The sequence below is a fragment of the Oncorhynchus mykiss genome, chromosome 3 (assembly GCF_057628025.1).
Source record: "Oncorhynchus mykiss isolate SJ-2025 chromosome 3, ASM5762802v1, whole genome shotgun sequence".
Taxonomy (NCBI): Eukaryota; Metazoa; Chordata; class Actinopteri; order Salmoniformes; family Salmonidae; genus Oncorhynchus; species Oncorhynchus mykiss.
The window spans coordinates 87,886,164-87,904,797 of record NC_143024.1 but is presented as its reverse complement, the minus strand read 5'-3'; the positions used below and the strand labels follow the sequence as shown (position 1 = coordinate 87,904,797).

General features: G+C 40.9%; 1 protein-coding gene across 1 annotated transcript; it reads right to left on the bottom strand.

The window, feature by feature from the left end:
• Positions 1-1,016: 1,016 nt before the first annotated feature.
• Positions 1,017-16,891, bottom strand: LOC100136304 (insulin-like growth factor binding protein 3). Its single transcript, NM_001124557.2, is given in 4 exon segments — positions 1,017-1,464; positions 2,543-2,683; positions 4,131-4,297; positions 16,523-16,891. Coding segments are annotated over 4 exon segments (852 nt in total). The 5' UTR covers positions 16,887-16,891; the 3' UTR covers positions 1,017-1,284.
• Positions 16,892-18,634: the final 1,743 nt, after the last annotated feature.

The following is an 18,634-nucleotide window of genomic DNA, read 5'->3' as shown; positions in this document are numbered from 1 at the left end:
CTTGGGCTCAACAAGACCCATAGTCTTGGGCTCAACAAGACCCATAGTCTTGGGCTCAACAAGACCCATAGCCTTGGGCTCAACAAGACCCATAGCCGTGGGCTCAACAAGACCCATAGCCGTGGGCTCAACAAGACCCATAGTCTTGGGCTCAACAAGACCCATAGTCTTGGGCTCAACAAGACCCATAGTCTTGGGCTCAACAAGACCCATAGCCTTGGGCTCAACAAGACCCATAGCCGTGGGCTCAACAAGACCCATAGTCTTGGGCTCAACAAGACCCATAGCCTTGGGCTCATCAAGACGTATGAATGTATTTTGCGTAACTTCTTCTGTCCTGGTCTGAAACAGGATGTTGTGGTTTACTGTAAATCATGTTGCATTTGCCAGATGATGGGTACACCGAACCAAGCTGTTACCAGTTGCACATTTGCAGTCTGTTTCTGCTTTTCACAACCCTTTCAGCAGGGTTCTGGTGGATTATGTTGGTCCTTTGCCCAAAGCAAAGAGAGGTTAACCATTTCTCTTGACCATCATACGCGCTGCCACTCGTTTCCCTGAGACCATTCCACTGAGGAAAATCACGAGAGGAAAGTTGCTACCAATATTGCAAGAGTTTCCCCCTTGAAATCAGACATGTCCATGGTAAGGACAACTTGATTGCTGATTGACTTTCAATGGTGGGCAGTCAATAGGTTGTGTTTTGTGTTTGGTCGGTGTGTAGCCCGGGCTCACAATTTGTTTTGACTAAACGTTTTGCTGTGTTGAAGATGACTATTGTTTTGGTTGCACTCGTTCCATAGGGATGAGAGTGTTAGAAACGTATATTATTTTACCCCCCATTTCTCAAAAAAAATGTAGTTTTAGGCAAATACAGTGCATACGGAAAGGATTCAGACCTCTTGACTTTTTCCACATTTTGTTACTTTACAGCCTTATTCTAAAATGTATTAAATTGTTTTTTTTCCCCCTCATCAATCTACACACAATACACCATAATGACAAAGCAAAAACAGTTTTTTTGAATTTTTAGTTAATGTATCAAAAATAATAAACTGAAATATCACATATCACATTACATAATCATTCAGACCCTTTACTCGGTACTTTGTTAAAGCACCTTTGGCGAGTTTATCTTTCTTTTGCATCTTAGTGGGCAAGGGACAGGGAACGTAACAGCTACATTGAAAGAAACCCATGCACATGACAACTATGTCAGCTGTCAGTCAATTTGGACCGTTCCACTGTGGGTGGTGGGGGTATCTGTGTGTGAGTGAAGTGCTGTTATATCTCTGCCATCTGAAGGACGGCAGTGGACTGTGTTCCAGTCTCCATCTCCTGCTCCTCCACATACTGGCTGCAGTTGGGGTCCCCCCGCACCTTGGTGGACTGGGCGATCTGGACACCCGTGAAGGGGTTAACGCACCAGCACTCGCCCCGCTGACCGTGGGTGGACATGTGGCACTGGAACAGACAAGGGGAAAATGAGAGAGAAAAGGGTAGGAGGACGATGGGGTGATGGAGAGAGGTGGAGGGTTAACGAGGCCCTGGATCCAGTCAGATGGGGCGTTTTCAGGGGGCGGGTGGGGGCGACGTAACAGGAGGGCGTTTGCGTTTAGATTGGCCGGGATGAGGTGAGATGGAGGGGTGAGGCTCTGCCCCCCCCCCCCCCCCCCCCCCCAATAACAGCCCATCCTCATGTCATGCCCCCCATCCCCCTGTGTCAACCACCCCATCCCTGCTCCCCATCCTCCCTGTGGAGACCCTCCTCTCTACCCCGAGAATGAGGTCATAACTCTACTGCGCGGGACTGGATCTGGGGGATAGGGACATAGGGGAGGAGAGAGAGAGCCAAAAACACACTTCATTTTTTTCCTTCAATGAGAAAGAACAAAAAGTGACAGTTACAGTATTAACCAGAGGAACAAGATGATTACCGAACGATTAAGTGTTGTTGGAGGTGCAGTATTTTTTGAGCCCTGGGAACCGAGGGGTTTTGTCATCAAAACAATGCCCTCATTCATTCTTTCTCTCTCTTACAACTTCAGACAGGTGCCTTGATGCTGTATGTATGTTCAGAATACAGATATGTCATATCATTGTTTTGACCACATTCTAAAAATAAGTGGGTCGTTCCAGCAACAAAGACAAGCTTGCAGAGGAAACTGAGAAAATTATCATTGGTAACCAATGTTTTGACTGGTGTAGTGTGGAAATCTTCCCAATGCCTGGCTACAGTCTGTCTGCAAATATTACCTTGTAACTCTGTTAAAAACATCACCCCATTCTCGGGCTTAGGGTGGGTGAGAGTGAGGGCGGGGGGTAAGGGGGTATACTTTTACACACACACTGTGCCTCTACCCTGTGTGTGTGTGTGTGTGTGTGTGTGTGTGTGTGTGTGTGTGTGTGTGTGTGTGTGTGTGTGTGTGTGTGTGGATAAAAAAGAAAATCACGACAACATTGTTTTTCTTCAACCATTTTCAGTTGACCCTTTTACCAGAATGATAAATTGCATTAAACATATCAACGATTGGAGACTTACCTGTTTGAGATTGTACTGGCCTATCTTTTCACAATTGGGGAATTTGAGTTGGTACAGATTATCAACATGTCCCCTGTTATCATGGAAGCTCATCTTGGAGATCTTCTCCATCACCTTCTCCAGCTCCTGTGCACAAGGGCCCTGAATAGTTCCGACCAAATACAAAAGTTCAGAAATAGACCATCAGCAGCACAAGGCAGGCCTACTGTAAGATATTATTGTCTGTTATGGCAGCAAGTTGTCTCCATGAATGTTAAACTTAGACATTCGAGTCAGCACCATACAGCAAATAAAGGATTGCATTGTATGACAGGTGCCCAGAGTAACAGAGCTGAGGGCTGAAGGTTTGTATGACAGGTGCCCAGAGTAACAGAGCTGAGGGCTGAAGGTTTGTATGATAGGTGCCCAGAGTAACAGAGCTGAGGGCTGAAGGTTTGTATGACAGGTGCCCAGATTAACAGAGCTGAGGGCTGAAGGTTTGTATGACAGGTGCCCAGAGTAACAGAGCTGAGGGCTGAAGGTTGTATGACAGGTGCCCAGATTAACAGAGCTGAGGGTTGAAGGTTTGTATGACAGGTGCCCAGATTAACAGAGCTGAGGGCTGAAGGTTTGTATGACAGGTGCCCAGATTAACAGAGCTGAGGGCTGAAGGTTTGTATGACAGGTGCCCAGATTAACAGAGCTGAGGGCTGAAGGTTTGTATTACAGGTGCCCAGTAACAGAGCTGATGGCTGTAGGTTTGCTCTATATTGTACAGTAGTGTATCTGACAAGTATCATAATGGGTCAAAGTGTGTCCTCTGATGGCTTGGCCTGATAGGAGTGGGGCATGGCCTGCCAGCGATCTTATTTGGATCTTACAATACCATAAGGATGCAGAGTTCTAACACATTCTGTTGAGGGAAGGATAATGTAGAAAAAGCAGGCTCCTCTAAACTTAACAAGTCTTCTAATCTCTAGTTGGAGAAAATTATGATCTCACTATCTACCTCATACTCTGACAACTCACGGAAACAGAAAACCCATCTTTAACCATTCCAGCAGGCTGTAAAAATAGTGAATCTTCAGATTAGTTGTCCCTCTGCAAACCCACAACTCGGCTTTGGTATTTCTACTTTGTAATAGAAATGTATTGAAGGTCAAAATGCTGTCTATTTTTGACGGTATTTCGCAACAGTTATACCAATTGCAGTATTAAAATAAATAATCTGAATAATTTATATGAATAAATAACAATCTGTGTGAGCGTGCCAGCGTGTGTCCAGGCGAGGGCACTGCCGTACCAAATACCATGCCGACCAGGGTCACCACTGACCTCTGCATTAAGGCCAGTATTCAATAAACTACGGTTGAATTACAAATACCACTTTCTATACTGTAATCAACTTACACAGCAGCATGTTTAGGGAGGAAGGGAGGCTCCTATGACACAGTTCTAGAATGAGTTAACCCTAGCAAAATCCAACGCTTAGAGCTAAACTATGTAGTTCGAAAATACTAATGCTCATTAAGTTTCTGAATTGTATCTCTCGAATAGCAGATGTGAACAAAGACGTGTTTTACTTTTTTTTGTAATGGTTTTTCCTGACCTTCATGGGCTGCTGGGTCTTGGGTTCCTCGGGACAGTCGTTGGTCTTCATCTTGGTTTTGAGCTCGTTCTGGGCCTGCTTTGGAGCCATATCTTTGGACCATATCCAGATCCTGACATCTTTGGTCGGCTTCTTCATAGTGGGGCCCTCAGTGCCCGGCAGCTCCCCTATAGGTCCACACACACACACACACACACACACACACACACACACACACACACACACACGCTTAGTTCAGTGCCTTCAGAAAGTATTCACACCCCTTGACTTTTTCCACATTTTTGTTGAGTTACATCCTGAGTTTAATTGGAGATTTTTCTTGTCACTGTCCTATACACAATACCCCATAATGTCAAAAGTGTGACATTTTTACCTTATAATAAAACATGAAAAGGTTTAAAATGTCATGAGTAAATAAATATTCAACCCCTTTGTTATGGCAAGCCTAAATAAGTTCAGGAGCAAACATTTGCTTAACAGGTCACATAATAAGTTGCATGAACTCTGTGTGCAATAATAGTGTTTAACATGATTTTTAAATGAATGCCTCATCTCTGTAGCTCACACATTTATCTGTAAGATCCCTCAGTCGAGCTGTGAATTTCAAACAAAGATGTCCAGGGAGGTTTTCCAATGCTTTGCAAAGAAGGGCACATATTGGTAGATGGGTAAAATAAAGCAGACATTGAATATCCCTTTGAGCATGGTGAAGATATTAATTACACTTTGGATGGTGTATCAATACACCCAGTCACTACAAAGATACCGGTTGTCCTTCCTAACTCAGTTGCTGGAGAGAAAGGAAACAGCTCAGGGATTTCACCATGAGGCCAATGGTGACTTTAGAACAGTTACAGAGTTTAATGGCTGTGATAGGAGAAAACTGAGGATGGATCAAAAACATTGTAGTTACTCCACAGTTCTAATTGATAGAGTGAAAAGAAGGAAGCTTGTACAGACTAAAAAATATTCCAAAACATGCATCCTGTTTGCAACAAGGCACTAAAGTAATACTGAAAAAGACGTGGCAAAGCAATTCACTTTTTGTCCTGAATACAAAGTGTTATGTTTGGGGCAAATCCAATACAACACATTACTGACTACCACTCTATATTTTCAAGCATAGTGATGGCTGCATCATGTTATGGGTATGCTTATAATTGTTAAGGACTGGGGAGTTTTTCGGAATGAAAAATAAACAGAATGGAGCGAAGCAAGGCAAAATCCTAGAGGATAAACTTGTTCAGGCTACTTTCCACCAGACACTGGGAGATGAATTCACATTTTAGCAGGACAATAACCTAAATCCCAAGGCCAAATCTACACTGGAGTTCCTTACCAAGATGACTGTGAATGTTCCTGAGTGGCAGAGTTACAGTTTTGACTTAATAAATCAACTTGAAAATCTATGGCAAGACCTGAAAATGGGTGTCTGGCAATGATCAATAACCAATTTGACAGAGTTTGAAGAATGTTGAAAAGAATGATGTGCAAATGTTGCACAATTCAGGTGTAGAAAGCTCTTAGAGACTTACCCAAAAAGACTCAGAGCTGCAATCGCTGCCAAAGGTGATTCTTAATGTATTGACGCGGGGTTGTGAATTATTATCTAAATGAGATAAACACTTTTCACGTTGTCATTATGGATTATTTTTTGTAGATTTAATACATTTTTAGTTAAGTCTGTAACACAACATAATGAGGAATAAGTAAATAGAGGCTGAAGGCACTGTATTTGCAAAGAATACAAATCAAGGACATATGCACATAACAAGTTAATATGCACAGGAAACTCGTTCCAAACAAGGAAGGTGAGTGGTGAAGATAATTTTTCCTGTATTGGCTCTCGGGTTTGCAGAACACATGACATCTGTTTTCTTAGCTCCTATACACGCCCTTAAGTCAAGCAAAACGGAATCTGTGCCCTGAAACAGTGTGTATGAGTTCACACACACACACACACACATGCACACACACACACGCACTCACACACGCGCACACACACAAAGGTCGTTACTAAAGCACTGTGTTTCTAATGACACGTTTCTGTAAACATTGTGTTGTCACGTTTAGAAGACAAAGATTCACATGGGCTGCCTCAATGCACCGTCCTGCTGGTATGTGTCTCACACACTCCTGCTGGGCAGTGAGTGTCAGAAGTGGTCGGGACTATAGTCTCATAGGCGACGGTGTGCACAACTGTATATACTGTATAGTACAGGTTTTAAATAGCCTGAGATTGGTTGTGCTGTTAAAGTCACAGCCCTCTGCACATACTGTATACAAGCCTCTGCCTGTGCGATATCAGAGGGCCCGCCTGTCTTCTGCTTCTCATCCATCTGTACAATTCATAAATAAATGATGAACTGCCAATCTATGTTTGGTCCACTTGAAGTTTTACCATCTTTGGTCACCTTGATGTATAGCTGTAATCAAGGTAAATGGTGGCTATTTGAAGAATCTCAAATAGAAAATATATTTTGATTTGTTTAACACTTTTTTGGTTACTACAGTATTCCATATGTGTTATTTCATAGTTTTGATGTCTTCACTATTATTCTATGTAGAAAATAGTACAAATAAAGGAGAACCCTTAAATGAGTAGGTGTTCTAAAAGGTTTGAGCTGTAGTGTATATACATGTACATATATTTTGTAAAAAGATATTTCACTTTTTACTTTCCAACCACGAAACTAGTGAGCAACAATGCTTAGGCCTCTACTTCCAGCTTTGTTTTTACTTCTGTCCTTCCTCTACTCTCAACCTCTCCCATCTATTTCTGATGTCCTTCCTCTACCCTCAACCTCTCCCATCTATTTCTGATGTCCTTCCTCTACCCTCAACCTCTCCCATCTATTTCTTATGTCCTTCCTCTACCCTCAACCTCTCCCATCTATTTCTGATGTCCTTCCTCTACCCTCAACCTCTCCCATCTATTTCTGATGTCCTTCCTCTACCCTCAACCTCTCCCATCTATTTCTGATGTCCTTCCTCTACCCTCAACCTCTCCCATCTATTTATGATGTCCTTCCTCTACCCTCAACCTCTCCCATTGATTTCTGATGTCCTTCCTCTACCCTCAACCTCTCCCATCTATTTATGATGTCCTTCCTCTACCCTCAACCTCTCCCATTGATTTCTGATGTCCTTCCTCTACCCTCAACCTCTCCCATCTATTTATGATGTCCTTCCTCTACCCTCAACCTCTCCCATCTATTTCTGATGTCCTTCCTCAACCCTCAACCTCTCCCATCTATTTCTGATGTCCTTCCTCTACCCTCAACCTCTCCCATCTATTTCTGATGTCCTTCCGCTACCCTCAACCTCTCCCATCTATTTCTGATGTCCTTCCTCTACTGAAAGTGAGAGTTTGTAATCTGAATAAAGAGGAAAATGCCATTCTTGAACATGGCGTGAGACATTCTTACTAATTTGTTAGAAAACCAGTTTGGATTTAATTATAACTTTTGTATGACTGAAGCCTTTAGAGAGAGGTCTAATGCTTTAATATTTAAACATTTCTGCCCTCTGAATTCATATTCATTCCTATTCATATTCATTTTATAAATAGGCCCATTTAATTTTGGCTTGCCATTCCAAATAAAATGTAACATTATTTTCTCAAATTATTTCAATCACTTTTCACTAGGTGTAGGCAAGACCATAAGCACAAAGGTAAACAGGGATATGACTGAAGAGATATGACTGAAGAGTTCACCTTACCATGGTAGCAAGATCTTATCTATTGTTGATAACATGCCTAATCTGTATTACCACATGGTCAAGCTGTGTCCAGTCTCTTGACAACAAGGTTGATGAAATCCGAGCAAGGGTAGCATTCCAGAGAGACATAAGAGACTGTAACGTTCTTTGCTTCACAGAAACATGGCTCACTCGAGACACGCTATCGGAGTCGGAACAGCCAGCTGATTTCTTTACGCATCGTGCCGACAGAAACAAGCATCTTTCTGGTAAGAAGAAGGGCGGGGGTGTATGCCTTATGATTAACGAGACGTGGTGTGATCATAATAACATACAGGAACTCAAGTCCTTCTGTTCACGTGACTTACAATTCCTCACAATCAAATGTCGACCGCATAATCTACCAAGAGAATTCTCTTCGATTATATTCACAGCCGCATATATTCCCCCCCAACTAGACACATCGACGGCCCTGAACGAACTTTATTTGACTCTATGTAAACTGGAAACCACATATCCTGAGGCTGCATTCATTGTAGCTGGGGATTTAAAAAAAGGCAATCTGAAAACAAGACTCGCCAAATTCTATCAGCATTTTGATTGTGCTACCAGGGCTGGTCAATCCCTGGATCATTGTTATTCTAACAGCGATGCATATTTTTTTTTTTACATTTTTTATTTCACCTTAATTTAACCAGGTAGGCAAGTTGAGAACAAGTTCTCATTTACAATTGCGACCTGGCCAAGATAAAGCAAAGCAGTTCGACACATACAACGACACAGAGTTACACATGGAGTAAAACAAACATACAGTAGAAAAATAAGTCTATATACAATGTGAGCAAATGAGGTGAGATAAGGGAGGTAAAGGCAAAAAAAGGCCATGGTGGCGAAGTAAATACAATATACAGAGTAAAACACTGGAATGGTAGATTTGCAATGGAAGAATGTGCAAAGTAGAAATAATGAAATAATGGGGTGCAAAAGAGCAAAATAAATAAATAAATAAATACAGTAGAGGGAGAAGTAGTTTTTTGGGCTAAATGACAGATGGGCTATGTACAGGTGCAGTAATCTGTGAGCTGCTCTGACAGCTGGTGCTTAGAGCTAGCGAGGGAGATAAGTGTTTATATATATAAGGACCTTCCCCGCCCTCCTTTCGGAAAAGCTGACCACGACTCAATTTTGTTGCTTCCAGCCTATAGACAGAGACTAAAACAGGAAGCTCCCGCGCTCAGGTCTGTTCAACGCTGGTACGACCAATCTGATTCCACGCTTCAAGATTGCTTCGATCACGTGGATTGGGATATGTTCCGCATTGCGTCAAACAACAACATTGATGAATATGCTGATTTGGTGAGCAAGTTTATTAGCAAGTGCATAGGCGATGTCGTACCCACAGCAACTATTAAAACATTCCCAAACCAGAAACCGTGGATTGATGGCAGCATTCGCTCGAAACTGAATGCACAAACCCCTGCTTTTAACCAGGGCAAGGTGATCGGAAACATGACCGAATACAAACAGTGTAGCTATTCCCTCCGCAAGGCAATCAAACAAGCTAAGCGTCAGTATAGAGACAAAGTACAGTCGCCATTCAATGGCTCAGACACAAGAGGTATGTGGCAGGGTCTACAGTCAATCACAGATTACAAAAAGAAAACCAGCCCAGTCGCGGACCAGGATGTCTTGCTCCCAGACAGACTAAACAACTTCTTTGCTCGCTTTGAGGACAATACAGTGCCACTGACACGGGCAGTTATCAATCAATCATAATCCCAGTCTGCTGTTCCCACATGCTTCAAGAGGGCCACCATTGTTCATGTTCAAATCAAATCAAATCAAATTTAAGAAAGTTAAGGTAACTGAGCTAAACGACTACCGCCCCATAGCACTCACTTCCGTCATCTTCCGTCATCATGAAGCGCTTTGAGAGACTAGTCAAGGACCATATCACCTCCACCCTAGACCCACTCCAATTTGCTTACCACCCCAATTGATCCAAAGACGACACAATCGCAAACACACTGCACACTGTCCTAACCCATCATTTTGCACACCCAATTTTTCAGTTTTTGATTTGTTAAAAAAGTTTGAAATATCCAATAAATGTCGTTCCACTTCATGATTGTGTCCCACTTGTTGTTGATTCTTCACAAAAAAATACAGTTTTATATCTTCATGTTTGAAGCCTGAAATGTGGCAAAAGGTCGCAAAGTTCAAGGGGGCCGAATACTTAGAGAATAGAGAACACTGGTGACTAAATTGTTGACTAAGGAGCGAAATGTCATGGGAAGTGAGCACAGAATAGTATGGAAGCACTTTTAGTCTGGTTTTCTTGCTGAGTTAGGACTCTCTGCCTGCCTTCTCAGGGGAGGTGAACTACCTGCCGGGGGCACTGTGTGAGCATGTGTGTGTGTGTGTCTCACTCCACTAACTCTTATCTGTAATTAGGGAGGCACAAACTGAGGAGTATGTCTTTGAGACATTAAATCACTCCCGGGAGGGAGAGCAACCCGATGACTCGACAAAGGTATTCATACAGAGTACAGTGACCGTGCCTGAGTGTCTGAGAGAGAGCAAGAGTGAGAGAGAGAGAGGGGAAGAGTCGGAAAGAAAGAGAGAAAGAGGGGGAGAATCGGAGAGAGAGAGAGAAAGAGGGGGAGAGTCGGAGAGAGCGAGCGAGCGAGCGAGAGAGAGAGCGAGAAAGAGAACAAGGGAATGAGAGAAGGGCTATTCATATCTAGTTTGGCATGACTTTACTCAGTATGCTTCTCCTCAAAATGTCAGGGATGGCTGTCAAAATGTCAGGTCAAAATGTCCTCAGCAGTAGAGAGTATAGTGTTCTGGCAGTCCAAATAAAGGTGACCCAGATTCAATGCTAAAATGCACTGTGGCAGAAGCTGTTGAAATTACACTTTTCAAACAGAAATATACACGTTTCAGCTTGTTAGAGTCACTTTGCAACACTAGTGGTGATCCAATCTTGGCCATAGAAACTGCATCTTACCTGTGGAAAGTCATCTGAACTGGGGACTTTGTGAATGATTTTGGGTACACATTCCACTGCTCAAATCAGCAATATACTAAGAGTGAGTAATATACAGTGTTTACAATGTCATTTATGATGTTAGTTTCTTTTCTCAATAGTGGTTGTCATTTACAGTAGAACTGTGCTCTCAAAATGTGGTAACTACAGTATGTTCCAAATAAAACCTTCCTTGTCTGCCAAGGAAATGTCCATACTTAAAACAGTATTAGGCTACACTCGAGGCTAAACCACTTCAAACAAGTTAAATAATTGAGTAGGTTTTGTCGAGCCAAAAAACCCCGAACATTAGATGAGTTGCTGCTTCTTCCAACTCTTCAAAGTCTAAAGTCCAGAAGTCTTGTATTTGATGACTTAGCAATTATTCCAAATGGGAAGGAGAGGCATGGCTGTCGTATGTGTCAATTGCAACGTGGCTTACTTATGGTAAAAAAAAAAAAACAGGAAGTTCACAAAAAGTCACACAAAGTTATCCTGCGGGAATAGTCATGATGTGCCTAACCTTGTCCCCGGGCTAATTGTGCATATGAGCCTGGAACACCAGTAACAAAAAGGTGTCCTTTATGGGAGTGAACTTAAGTATTCGTCATTATTTGAACATAGCGAATCACACGACTGTGAATCAGAAACATGTGGTGTGCTAGCAAAAACATTCATTCAACATGACTTGAGTGGCTGAACTCTAGCTGGCTTAATATAGCAGCCTTGCTGGTTATATATATATCATCCAAATCTGTGATCAATATGTGCCGGAATCGTTGGGAAAACTAACAACCCTAAAAAAAAAACGACAGAATGGACTCAAACAGCAAGCTAAATTTGATGAAATCTCCACGTTGCATCAGACGAGCACAGAAAAGGCGAACATACACAGACATACACAAGACAGGGGAGGTGTTGTGGGAGATGATTGATGAGTGTTAAGCCAATGGCTATGCATCTGGACTTTCTCCCTGACTCTTTATATTAGCTTATGGACATTTTCCAGAACTTTCCACTGGCCCAACAAAGGCCATGTTTGAAGTGTTGGCCTACCAGACCTTCTGAGCACTGGGAGGAAGTCTGATGAACAAGATTAGGATGTGCTAAAATAGGCTAACTTATGATAACAAGTTGCTGACTATTGTGAGCTCTGTCTTTAAAACATACAGTATTTGATTAGTTTAGAAAACCACATTTTTCAACTGGTCTCCATCCTGTTTTGACCTCTAAATGGCTCATAATTCTCCTGGCCCATAGCTTCTCCTTTCACAACAGGTTCAATGTAAAGCTAATTGCATTCAATTAGGGAGAACATCAGCTGATTGCCTTCCTTGAAAAGGGAGTTCTTTATCCTCCTAAAGTGTGTGTCTTCAGGGTCACATGTACTAAAATGCAGCTTCCACCCAGAGCACTCCATCCCTCTCTATCTTTATCTCTCGCTCTGTCACACACACACACACACGCACACACACACGCACACACCCACACACGCACTCACTCACTCACTCACTCACTCACTCACTCACACACGCACACGCATACACGCATGCGCGCACACACACAGTAATAAAACACCTGTAGGGGTGTGAGAACACCAAGTCTGAGCACACCATTACCTGCAGGGCTACAAGGATCAATGCCCGTCCAAAGACAACACACTGAGAGGAGAAAGAGAGAAAATAGAGATACAAAAATAGGTAATAGATTTAGGGTCGCAAGAGAGGGTGTATTATTGAAAACATTCTCAGTTTACCAGTAAACCATCTTTCAAGGATTGTAATTTATCACAAGACATCTAGTGGCCCTGTTAGGTACTACAGATTATCACAGGTGTCTGTAAGAATTTTCTGTTCCTCTGTGTGGCTTTATCACGTGTAAAATAGATATGAAATAATTAAATAAGATGATTTTAAAATAAAAAATAGAAAGCCAAAGCTGTAAAACATTATCCTAAATACAAACCATGAACTTTGTGAATACCTTTGGTGTTCAATGGGAGGGTTTCAGCATCAAATATCCTTTATGCATTTTTCTTTTTTACAATGTATTTATTTTACTATGTCAATATGTGTTTGTTGTCAATATTTTGTGACAACTGGTGGCAGTTGTGAAAAAAATACAATATTTGGAAGAGTTGCATTGTTATTTAAAAATAATAATCATTGTTGATGACATGCTTTTTAAAAATGAGTTAAGCCATTTCCTCTTCAACCATATGGTCAATCTACTAGAAACTCATGGACAACATGGACACAAATATAATACACAAATACTATATGTGCAATTATTTAATTATAAATGATCAAAGCTACGATCATTTGCCATAGATGTTCTGTTCATTACAAAAGGTAGTGAGGTCTGCACAACGCATCACCGGGGGCAAACTACCTGCCCTCCAGGACACCTACACCACCCGATGTCACAGAAAGGCCATAAAGATCATCAAGGACATCAACCACCCGAGCCACTGCCTGTTCACCCCGCTATCATCCAGAAGGCGAGGTCAGTACAGGTGCATCAAAGCTGGGACCGAGAGACTGAAAAACAGCTTCTATCTCAAGGCCATCAGACTGTTAAACAGCCACCACTAACACTGAGTGGCTACTGCCAACACACTGACACTGACTCAACTCCAGCCACTTTAATAATGGGAATTGATGGGAAATTATGTAAATATATCACTAGCCACTTTAAACAATGCTACCTTATATAATGTTACTTACCCTACATTATTAATCTCATATGCATACGTATATACTGTACTCTATATCATCGACTGTATCCTTATGTAATACATGTATCACTAGCCACTTTAACTATGCCACTTTGTTTACATACTCATCTCATATGTATATACTGTACTCGATACCATCTACTGTATCTTGCCTATGCTGCTCTGTACCATCACTCATTCATATATCCTTATGTACATATTCTTTATCCCCTCACACTGTGTACAAGACAGTAGTTTTGGAATTGTTTGTTAGATTACTTGTTGGTTATTACTGCATTGTCGGAACTAGAAGCACAAGCATTTCGCTACACTCGAATTAACATCTGCTAACCATGTGTATGTGACAAATAAAATTTGATTTGATTTGAGTTTCTGGTAACTTTGGTAAAATGCAGGTAACTTTGCAACCCTAAACAGACTTATGGTCAAACATCAGTCATGGAGCGACAACAGGAAAATGGATTTGATTGCTACCAAACTGCCACTATTAACTCTTCCACATCTGGGAATGTTTTTGTGTCGGAACAGTGTCTTTGAGAGACTGAATGCAGCTCCAGCCTGTGCAATGTGCACTCAGGCAGAAGAGGACAAAGGTTTAAATATCCATCCAAGCACATAATCCCTTTAAAGTGATGAGTGAAACCATTGAGTTAAGGGTGTACTGTGTGTACTCTCAAGTTTTTTGTTGTTGCGTGTATTGGGGAACGAAAGCACATGGTGCATGAGTTCATGCAGCTCTACAATTTGCTACAAGATGTGATGTCATGCCAATAACAGCAACTGTTATCAAACAAACACAAGATGGAGGGTGAAAAGAGGAAGACTCTGTATGGGTGTATGACGTGCTACCTAATTAATGAGGATGTAGAGAGCCCCAAGGTGGTAGATCTGGGACATTTCCTCTCAAGTAAAAGACAACTGATAGCACCTCTGTACACTTGACTGGCTCATGAAATGGAAATCTGATGTGAAGGGTATGCTGTATGTCAGATGGCACAGAGTTACTGCCAGCAGTATTCATGTTTGACCTCTGCTCTGGGAACTAGAAAAGGGGGGAAATTGTTAAACATTTACTTTCCGTTTGAAGAAATCTGAGAAATGGGGTCAGCCATGATTAGCAGTTCAACAAAATATATATACTAATGGATAAAAAAAACTATATTTTTGAAAACAAAAAGAAGTATAATCTTTGTAAATGATGTCATAATAGGACAGGTGGAGTTATGTCACATGCAGCAAACAACAATATATGGAAATGTCTGCTCTACTCAAAATTACAACCAACTAATTGCAGCATTACAGCAAAAATGGAAGAGGAAAGTGGAAAGGGGAGAAAGTAGGGAACTTGTCTGATGACCCTGCATTAAAGACCATCATTGGCTAAAGAAAATTGTGCTAAATAAAAAAAATAGACCAGTTTCATTTAAGGACCAAAAAATTGACAGCTGTGTCATATAGATTGTAAAATAATTGGGAAGAGATTTTCAATGTACTGATTCCATGGCACATGGTCTATGAACTGATACACAAAGCAACGCTGGAATCAACATTTAAAAAAAAATTATATTTCAATTCTTCTTAAATTATTATACAAAATTCTCGCAACCAATAGAATGTTATATTTATGGGTGATACAACAATCCCAGCTCTGCAGATTTTGCTGCTATGAGACAGAATTATTTGATCATTTGTTTTGGTACTGTCCATACGTAGCTTGTTTTTGGTTGCAGGTTCAGGAATGGCTGAATAACTGCAACATTTACCTGGAGATAACTCTGCAAATAGCACTGCTGGGTGATTAAAAAGTCATAGTCAATCGATTAATAATATAATAATACTCTTAGCAAAAAATGTTGTCTTTAATTTACAATCTGTAGAAACTGTGAGAATAGAAAGGTTCAGAACTTCTGTGAAACATCACAGCACAGTTGAAACATGTATGACAAAAATAAATCAAATCTTGATGGTGTTCAGAGATATATATTTTGGTACTTATTTTCTCCTTATTGGAGTAAACGAATGGATAACTCTTAGGCTTCTACTTCCAGCTTTTACATACTACAGTATATACATTTTACGGACACAGTATAATTTACAGTAGTTATCTTTTGTTTGTTTTTAGTCCCATCCTCCACTCAACATGTTTTTTTATGGGGGATTGGAAATGATGCAGACAATTACATTGATGGAAGGTACAATCTACCTGCAATATTAAAGCTGATCTACTCTCTAAGAAACAAAATGATATGAAAAAAAAAGAAGTTTGACAAAAGAGGTTAGCTTGTTTTGCCTCAAAGATCAATATCATCTACCAGTTAGTCCAAACATACCATGTCAACATTTATTCCCAGATATCAATAGTGACCCATTTGAACACATATTTTGGTTTGGAGAAAAAAAATACATGTTTTGCCTCTGGCCTGGTGCCATTTACAACTAATGAAGGAATTGTTGCATGCTGCTTAACAATGGAAGCCATTAAAAAAGACAATAGATACATTGCTGATCTAATTATGATAGAAACACCCAGAGAAGCAATATATATTCCGTATAATACCAGGTTATGTGACATGACATTTAGCAGATGCCATGCACTTTCATTGTGTGGAGACCTTTGTGGCCAATTAAATAACTCACACACTATGTTTTGGTTTATCATGTCACATGACCTGGGTTTTACTCTTTATTTAAATCATTTTCATTAAACTGACCTCTTTTGTTTTTTATATCAGATGGTTCAGCACCATCCTCAGACTCAGACTCAGCTGTAATTTGTTGTCTAATTCTCATTTCTGGAAAAGGCTTAAAATAAAGGTTCAAATCCAGGTCATGTGACATGATTAACCAAAACACAGGGCCCTGTGTATAACACAGAATACCCTAAATTAATGATAACCTTCTCTTAGTGACAGTCTAGTTACTTACCACTCGTGTCCCGGTGCTCTTCAGTGCGGTTGGGTACTGTGTCCACTTTTTGTGAGCATCGCCCTAACCCCTGAACCAGCTGCTCCAAGGGCAATTTTGAATCTACAGTGGGATAACAACGCAGCCCTGTGGAACACCTCGGTGTGTAGACGCCACAGAATTCACCTTCTAACCGGGCACACACCGGACAGCAGCCACAGGCGGGCTCCCTGACTATCTCAGTACAGTTGGTGGCGAGCTTAGGACATGCAGTTTGGCGCTCCGCAGTGCATTTAGGACAATAAAATACCAAGTCCCCGAGCAATAGGCCCGGCAGAACAAGTAACGTAAGCAGAAACAAACCGCAGCTAAAATATAGCACCATTCTGCCTCTAGCTGTACTGTTTATTAAAGAGTAACATGAAAAGATAAGGATGTAAACGTTGTGTCCAAAAGTGCAACTGTCATCTGTGTTAGCATAGCAAACAGGAGAGAGACCCAGTGGTGCAAGCCTCAGGGTCCTATCACCTGTCATGTTTCTGATAGTGTATGTCAGAATCGAAGGTGACTACATGCATCTAGTAGTGGGTTGTCTCTTACATAACGTTTGTGTGCAATGGATTACAAATTATTGAAGGAACAAATTGTACAATGTCAATATTTGAATAATTATGTGCTTGTGTGTTAATATCCATGCTTCTATAATAGCAAGAGCCTGCTGTGTGCTTTCTAATAATATTATCTCTAATAAGAAAACATTATATTTTATCTTAGGCTGCACTGCTGTCCCTAGTGAAACATTATCCTAAGCATTCATACGATTCAGCCATTATGTCAAGATAATTTTTGCTCTTCATAAGAGTGTGTTTAAATGACAAGCATACAAAATAATATTACAGCGTGTGCTGAGTGTCTCTGACATGACCACTCCATTTCTTGCATGTTCATTGACACTTAATTAAAGATGTGCCTTTTGGACCCCCAAAAAATGTCTCTCCCTCCCCAGTACGTCCCATTGATTTCTTGGTAGCGAGTAGCGGTTGTTGTGCTTATCCACCAAACAGGCTTCTGTAAACCCATACAGGGTGTCTGTATCTCTTGGCCACCGTTGAGAGCAATGGTTGTTGACTCAAGGGGGACAAAGATAGCACGTTTGTGTACATACATATGTGTGGGCAGCAGGTTACCTATCTGGAATGAATTGTGAAGTGAAGGAGGAGGAAACTGAGAAGCTAGTTTGGATGGAGATGTCTATTTATGTAGAACCTTAAACCACTTATTTAAAAGCAACTTATCAACACACAGTACATTAATTTGAGGATTCACAATATGCTATACAGATCTCTCAAACATCTACAGTATGAAACTAAATGTAATTTACCCACAAAAACATCAACTTTCACATGACAAGCAAAGCAATCCTGTAGCTGGGAGCCAACGATACATCAGCATTTGAGGGGTCAAAGAATGCTTTGGGGGCTTAGATTACACCATATGTTAATATTAAGAGTAAATTAAGAATAATAATTTGACAAGTTTTGTTGCAAAATAATCCTGCATCAACAGGATTTTTATGTTAAGTCCATAATGTGTTTTTGAACTGTGGTTAGGCTATTAGCTGGCCAAAATTAGGCTACATGAAAAGTACAATACTGTGTCAGTTTTGTGTTTTCAGTGAATTTATGTACAGTGCCTTCAGAAAGTATTCAGATCCCTTGACGTTTTCAACATTTTGTTACGTTGCAGCCTTATTCTAAAATTGATTAAACATATTTTTTTCCTCACCAATCCACACACACAATACGCCATAATGACAAAGCATAAACAGGTTTGTAGAAAATGTTGCTAATTTATAAAAAAATATAAAAACTTAAATATCACATTTACGTAAGTATTCAGATCCTTTACTCAGTACTTTGTTGAAGCATCTTTGGCAGCGATTATAGCCTCAAGTCTTCTTGGGTATGATGCTACAAGCTTGGCACACCTGTATTTGGGGAGTTTCTCCCATTCTTCGCTGCAGATCCTCTCAAGTTCTATCAGGTTGGATGGGGAGTGTTACTGCACAGCTGTTTTCAGGTCTCTCCAGAGATGTTATATCGGATTCAAGTCTGGGCTCTGGCTAGGCCACTC